General features: G+C 42.5%; 1 protein-coding gene across 1 annotated transcript in view; it reads left to right on the forward strand.

The window, feature by feature from the left end:
* The first annotated feature begins 363 nt into the window (after nucleotides 1–363).
* podn (podocan) overlaps nucleotides 364–8009 on the forward strand; it is an 18695-nt gene continuing 11049 nt past the window's right edge. The window contains exons 1-4 of the mRNA XM_010779558.1: nucleotides 364–538; nucleotides 2701–2775; nucleotides 4255–4541; nucleotides 4669–4762. Coding sequence (XP_010777860.1) covers nucleotides 4266–4541; nucleotides 4669–4762 — 370 coding nt within the window. The 5' untranslated portion in view covers nucleotides 364–538; nucleotides 2701–2775; nucleotides 4255–4265. The remainder of the gene's footprint in view (nucleotides 539–2700; nucleotides 2776–4254; nucleotides 4542–4668; nucleotides 4763–8009) is intronic.

The following is an 8009-nucleotide window of genomic DNA, read 5'->3' on the forward strand; positions in this document are numbered from 1 at the left end:
AATTCTCTCTTCCACAAATAAAAGATACCTCAGAACATGTCAACAAACAGAGGTACAGATTTTTCAAATAGGTAACATGTTTTATGGATAATGTTCTTTTTATACATTGGAACACATTTTTTCAGCCCAAGATCTATTTGAAGTGATCAGGCCTTCTATCCCAAGTCTATGATTATAATCTCACTTCAATCATGTGGGAATGGAAAGTTTTTGTTGAAACATATTATACTTCAACGGAAACTGCTACACTAAGGAGAAAAAAACAAATTCTCTGGAAGAAAATATGAGAAAAAAAGGGAATCATTTGTGTATTGGCTCGATTTCAGATCCAAGCTTTCTCGCTTACTCACTCCCTTCCTTTTTCACTCCTGCCTGTTCCCCTTCATGTCTTTCTCTTAACTTTCCCTCTCCCGCTCTCTCTCCTCACATCTGGAGGGCATCTGCCGTGGCTGTGTGACTCCTCGCCTGCTATGGGACAGCTTGTGTTTGGACTGGACGTCAGACTTCCGTGCGCTTCAGCAAACCTTGGTCGGACGGGGTAAAGTAGCAGACCAGCAGAATTTTGCTTTGGCAGACTTCTTCGCTGCATGTTTTATGGATGGCTGCTGTTATGTCATCTTTCTATATTATACTGGGCTGTTAAGTGTCAGCTTCATTCTTCTGTGCATGACAATATGAATTCCAGACGATCCACTTTAGCAAAGCAACCTTACGACCTCTGCTCAGCCGAGAAAGACCATGCAAATGATATGAAGACTTTTAAAATGCTCTGCCTCTGCTAATAAATACTTGCTCTTGAAGCCTCTAAATTACAAGGTAGCATAAGAGTGCTGTTGACTTTATGACAGCTTTAAACTGTTCTCTGACCCCTGGATGCTTTGCTGTTTTATATTCTAGCCATCGTTCACATGTACAATAAGTGCAGTAAAGTGCAAAAGCTTTTAGTGTGTATTTGTTGTGAGTGTAAGCATTCAGCTTTGTGGATTTTCTGTGTGGACAAACAAACAAGCTCTTCTGATAGATGGCTTTTAGACCTTTGCTTTGAGAGCATGACTTGATTGCCCCCTTAAAAGGTTCTATCAAAAACTTCTGGACAGCAGGCTTTTTCCTGGCTTTCCCTAAACTCTAGCCTCAAATAAACACTATTGTGCTTGTGCTTGTCTGACAGAAACAAAAGGCTAGATTCTTATTATTTCATTTGATCTATACCTGAAGCTTTAGCATTGGAGAAACAGAGTTGAGTACCAGCCTGTGGAAATGCTTTCCCTTCCCTTAAAACAGCTCTTTGGCCACAGTAACTAAAGCTCTCATGTCCATCCATGCTTTCGCCAAAACCAACAGACTCCATTGGTCTACCGCTGCCTTGATTACTTTGTTTGTTTCAGTTTTTTTACATTACATTACATTTCCTTTTAGTGAAGCTTTTATCCAAAGACTAACAATAAATGCAATAAACCGAAAAGATATAAACTCAGAACAAAAATAATAGTGCATATATATTCGCTTCAAATAAGCCAAAGCATTGTAAGTGCTGGGGAATTAGTTTCTAATGGACTAGACCATTTAAGTGTTGGGTCAAATGGTTAAGGTACAAGCTATGTTTGTTGTGGGTTTAAAGGGTAACTTCGGATTCACCAAAGACATGCAATAACACAATCATACTAACAAATAGAGGGGCAGTAGACTAGAGTTATACATTGCTTAAATAACAGTTTTTCTTTATGGAGTCTGGTGTATCTGGCAAAAGAACATACATAATGGCTTCAGTTCATTCACGAGGAACTTACCTCTAGGTGTCTAAAGTAAGTTTTACGGCTGCTGACTCACACAGTAGCACACTACTTGGGAGGAGGGGGCAATGTGGCCACCATGTACCTAAAGGCCCTGACACACCAGGCCGAAATCGGCCGTTTTCGTTAGTCGGACGACGAAGCATGCCCTGTCGCCCAAACTCAATTTGGTGTGTTCTGCACCATCGGCCGTGACACGCCTTATTTGGCCTTTCATGGCCGAGACAGGCAGTCGGACAAAGAAATCACTCTGATTGGCTGTTCAGCTAGCGAATCAGTGCATGAGAAGCGAAACGGTTGCTTGAGAATGTCTTCCACAAGCAACACTCCAATGGCTGATAGCTCCAGTACCGCACGAAACATGTTTTCGATGGACGAGAGTGAAAATGGAACGCACACGCCATTTGTTGTTTGTTTATATCATGTAGACTGTTCTTCTTCTCTGTCTTCCGGTTGTTTCTTGTTTTTAATGACGAATACACCTACCGCCACCTGCTGGTAAGGAGAGTTATTGCCACTCACGCATGCGCAGTTCGTACGTACTCGGCTGAAGTCTTTGCGGTGTGTTCCAGTGCGACACATGGCCAAGACGCAGGAGAACACGCCGACGTAACAGTCGGCGTCGGCATCGGCGAGTTCTCTGGTGACTGCTTGGTGTGTCAGGGCCTTTAGCTTACACAACTACTAGGGATAAGTACCTCATTAATGACAACAATCAGAACCAGTTTTCAAAACTGTTGTGTGTGTGTGTGTGTGTGTATGTGTATGTGTGTGTGTGTGTGTGTGTGTGTGTGTTGTGTGTGTGTGTGTGTGTGTGTGTGTGTGTGCGCGCGCGTGCGTGCGTGCGTGTGTGTGTGTAATGACGAGATGCACTGAGATTGTTGATGCTTGTTTTCTTTTTTTAAATTAGCCCTTCAAGTTGTTGAGGCTCGAAGCTTCAGACACGCAGAGGGCAGAGAACCGGACGGCTTTTGTTGCTAGCCTGGTACGTAAATATGGCAAACCCTTCATCAATTAAATAAAATGCCCTGCAGAGATAGACCAGTGTTGCTGTTTTGAAAAAGATTTGAAATGAAATTATGTCGTACATAATCCCATGGTTCCATTAGACTGCTTTGTTTACATCCGTAACATAGATAACACTCACTCTTCCATTGGCTAGCGCTCAAACACATTGAAAAAGATCGGGAAAGACATTGGACCTTTCCAACACATCTGTTAGCGGTTGACCAATCACAACAGAGCCGGCCAGCTAACCAATCGGAGCAGGCTGGGCTCTGGTTTCAGACAGAGGGTGAAAAGAGGTGCCGCAGCACAGGCAGTATGAGAAAAATAAAGAGCTTTTTGAACATTAAAGCATGGAGACATGTCCCAGTAGAGCCTCTAAATACAATTATGAACCTGAAAATTGGAATAATAGGGCCCATTTAGGCAAATAATGTGTTGTGGGTGTAATCCAAGTTTCTCTGTGCTTTGTTTACTTACAATGTTAGTATCCTACTTCATGTTAGTACTTGTTTGTGTGCCCCACGGACTAGCATCGTTAGCCGGTAGCCACTGGCTCACCCGTCACTATGCCCAGATCTGTGTAAAGGCAACGATAGTATTAGCTTAATCGGTTTCTACAGCTTTAAGCTAATAGGAATACCATTAGTCTTGCATGTATTTGGTTATACACCAAAGTTTAGACAAACTTAAATGTCAACTTGATGAGGAAAAGTCAGATGAATACCAAAGCTATTGAAATTCAGCCTGAAGGGAAAATGAATGTCTGCATCACATTTCTTAATCATCCACAAAAATTCTTCTGACATTTCATCGTGGAACAAAATGGTAGACCATGTGCAAAGAGGCTGGAAGTTAGATAATGTAATTTGTTTTTTTCAAACCCACTGCATGATAGAATGGCTTAATAATCAGTGTCTGACAAATAGATTAACCCCTGTCATCTCGTCTAAGTCAATAGGCATTTTTCACAGAATGCCTTTTTACGGGTCATGATAGGAAAATCACTAAACACACTCTGGCTCTGTTCAATTCAAGTGTCCCTGTAAGTTGTGTAGCTGTGAGCTAAATATTTTCTTTTAGAAATCGACAGCGAGTAATTGGGATTTTGGGGTGCTTTAACAACATCAAGAAGTGTGTTTTCAACCATGCCAATTATAGCCCATCTGCTTTGTAGGGATGAGTTAGTAATAACCAGACAGAGTTCTCCTGCCATTATTGACAGACAGTAGGTTAGTAAACAGTGAAGATGGCTTATCCCAACACAACATTTATTTGGGAGCCACAGTGATGTATGGTGCATTCACTCAACATAATAATAGGTTACATTGATCGACAAAGAATCTACCACCACTTTAATGGCCAACAGTAGAAGATTGTACTATAAACAAGACCCTATTTCCAGGAACCAAATCCTCCTGATGTTTTGAACTTTTCTTTCCATGTGCTTGTGCAACAGGAAAGCTCGGCATGGCCTTTCCCAAGCATTCCATCCTGCAGGCCCTGAGTGTGCTGCTCTTGGCCTTGGTGTTGGTGCATTGCCAGGCCCCTCTTGAGCCAGAGGAAGAGGAGGAGGAAGAGCCAATAAAGGAGAGCAACATCTCAACAATGGTGACGAAATCTGAGCTTCTTGAATGTCCGCTGGAGTGCAGCTGTACGGCAGAAGGCTCGGTGGACTGTGCTGGAGTCGATCTCACAGAGTTTCCTGCCGAGCTGTCGGACAAAACTCGCCAGCTCTCTCTGCAGGTCTGTAGACTGCGTACACATACAGTTAATTAAATCAACATTTTGTAATTCTGCTCAGAAATCATGTAGGCTAAAGCAATCTGGCTGCCTTTGTATGAACTCTCTGTGTTTTGTCCCCTGATGCCAGAACAACAAAATCAAGGAGATAACAGTGGAGCACATCTCCCATCTGCATCAGCTCGAGACCCTCAACCTTCAGAACAACTGGCTTACATCAGCTGGTAAACAATGTTTAACAGTCTAAACACCCAGCAGTGTTCTGTTGGAAAGGGTTCTGTCGAATACAGTACATGCTTTTCCCTGCTCAGCAGTGGGATCACTGTCAGGTCAAATTAAAGCAATTCAAATTAAAGCAATTTTACTCTTTTAATTACTAACTATCGCCATTGGGAGATATTTTAGAGGAGAAATGCAGTTTGGTGTGCGTCCATATTTACTTTTACACTTTTATTGAAGCACAGCTTATAAAAGACAAGTGCTTTGGCTGTCAAGTGTTCCCACAAATCAATACTAGGCTTTGCTTACAGTCAATAATAGTCTTTTAAGGCAGAAAGAAATGCAGTGACCTGCTGTCAAGGATATCTGAGCTCTATTTGTCTACCTGTAAAATGAACTGGCAAGCCGCTTAAATACTGTATGCCTCATTTAGTTTAATAGGGTCATCACTACCCTTATATTATGCCTATTTTCTGCAGCATTATTTGGTTTGCTTCCATAGACAAAGGTCGAAGTACCTGGTGCTCTTTTTAGTACCACCTCATTTGTGGTTCCAAGCAACCTCAACCTATACTCAAAGGTACATTGAAAACACTACAGGGCACTGATTCATCAGAGAATCGTCCCAAGGAATGTTCTTGGTGCCACACCGTGTCCTGTGTCGTGCCGAAACCCCCCATTTTTAAATTGCCAACCTACTAGCCAAGCTCACTTTACCCATATTTAAAAAACATTTTACAAAGCTAAGCCTCCCACCGACACTGATGGGGAACAATATTCTTTCGAAATGGAGGCATGTACCCGGCATCAAAAGTAAGTCAAGTAGAATCAAGTTGAGCTGTACCATGCCATGGAAATGAGGCGGTACACACCATATTCTAGCTCCCATAATATTCTCTAGTGTATTTCAATAGGTTTTGTGAATAAAGCACCATCTCATTGTGTGCAATACAATCACCCTCAGACGCGCTGCCACCAGCCCCCTCAGACAGAGCACTGCATCCGTCCATCCCACTCCAGCAAGTTGGTTTTTCCGACTTTTCCAGATCGCTAATTTTGCATTAGCAAGCAAGAAATGTGTCAGTACTAGAGTTTCCTTATTTTTCAGGGTGTATTTGGGGCCATGGACAAAAAGTGGTATGGAGAAAACCTCCCCCAACCTTTCCACCCACTCCTGTAAAAAATGGTTTAAACCAGCCAATCGGAGAGCAGTAAAAAGGTGTAAGTCCAGTTATCTTGTACGCAGGGGCCTTCAGCAGAAACAGGTGTTTATCAAAACCAAAGCCCCCTGCCCTCCAGAGCAACAGCCGGGCCATAGCCAGCCAGCAGGGAGAGGCACCATACAGCAGCCGCTGAGGCTGAGCTGCCTGCTGTTTAAAAGCAGCAGTCCTCGCAGTAATGTCCACAAGGCCCTGCCCCCCCCTCCGCTACAGGTAGGTACAGGACCGATGCTGGCACCCAGTGATGACCCGACCAGAAGAAATCCACGAGGAGCCGCTGCAGATGTTTCATGAGGCCCGGCGGTGGGGTTAACACCTGGAGTGTTAGGCTTCCCGAGAAGTGACTGAAGATGAGAACCCGCTATGCAAGCACTACAACTGAGACTGTGGTGAAGTGTCAAAAAGGCTTTATTTTGTCCACGACACTGACAAGGAGTTAAGGAAGCACACGTAGGGGGAAGACGTGGAGCTGGGCTGATCAGGAGGGGAGGCTGGACGTGGCAGGCAGAGCGGCTGGAGTATGTGGATCTGGAACAGGAAAAACAAGCAGGATTAGGAAATGATCTCCCTTCACTAGGAGCATCAAAAAGTCACTAGGAAAAAACACTAGTAGGCCTGGACAATAGTTTACCACTGAAGAATAAACGAAGAACTGGCGAAGTCTGAGGATGGGAACCAGGGTTTTAAGCAGGTGCAGGCGAGTAGTGGCAATCAGTGAGATGAGCAGCAGCTGACGAGGTGAGTTGGCGGGAATCGGAATGTAGGTAGCCACGCCCAGCCAGGGAGACAGACACACAGACAAACAGACAAAACAAACACAGAAGGGGGAAAAGAAGGAGGAAGTACTGCAGATCCTCACAAATTCTTAATCGGGGCGGCAGTAGATCAGTCTGTAGGGACTTGTGAACTGATCGGATGCCGGTTTCAGTATATTTGTAGTTAGGCCTAACTGTGCTGCAGCCTCAGATATGATGCAATTATAAAAACACAAATGGGCAAAGACACATGCAAATAAAGAAACATCCTCACTAACTAGACAACCCATGAGCAGGGTTTACTAAACCACTGCATACATAAAACCCTGGATACACATTTCTGTAAATACAAAACGCTGCAAGAAGCTGAAAACACAACAGAAACCATGGGGACACTGATATGTGATGAAACAGCTGGGAGCAGAGCGCTTTTTGACGTTTGGGGATTATAAAGTTGGCCAACTGTCACTGTTAGCAGAGTTAGTTTGTTTAATAAGTATAAGTATCTGTCAGTATATTACATTACATTGCATTTAGCTGACGCTTTTATCCAAAGCGACTTACAATAAGTGCATTCGACCAAGAAGATACAAACTTGAAGAAAACAGAAAAAAGAATACTTATATTCTTACATTTATGACTAGACTTTAATTATATCGTTATAATTATACGACACTTAATACCACTTCTTATACTTATTTTGATTGTGTAGAAGTCTACAACATTGTATGTATTCACCAGGATGTTGATTTATTATGTTTCAATAATACCCGACACACATGGACACACGTGGCGATCACCAATTTCCGTGCAATTAACTTAATAACAAAAAATACACCAATATAAACTACTTTTTATAATTCTCATGTTGAAAGTATCCCCCTTTCATTACATGAGAATTATAAAAAGTCGTTTCTACAAAATAACTCTTCTACTAGTGAATGCAACTTGTTCCTTCAAAAGGGTTTTTTGGCAAATACCATAGGCCAGAAGGTCAGGTTACGGCTGGACGTACGTGTCGCAATCTTTAACCCGGAGAGTTTTATTTCAAACTGAAAAAACGTGGGTAAGAGCTTTGCCCATTTTTTATTATAAAAATTAAAAACAATCAGTTAAATACAATTATGGCTGGGATTTCTGAACACACTATTTTTTTTCCTTTAAACTTTGTAAAAAGAAAGGACCCAGTGCCTCCTATTGTATTGTTTCGTGACCGAATAGATTTCGGTCAACTCATCCTGAACTTCTACAAAACCGAGGATACTTTGGACTTACAT

This window comes from Notothenia coriiceps, unplaced genomic scaffold (assembly GCF_000735185.1).
Source record: "Notothenia coriiceps isolate Sejong01 unplaced genomic scaffold, NC01 NC01_scaffold00020382, whole genome shotgun sequence".
In the NCBI taxonomy this organism is placed as follows: Eukaryota; Metazoa; Chordata; class Actinopteri; order Perciformes; family Nototheniidae; genus Notothenia; species Notothenia coriiceps.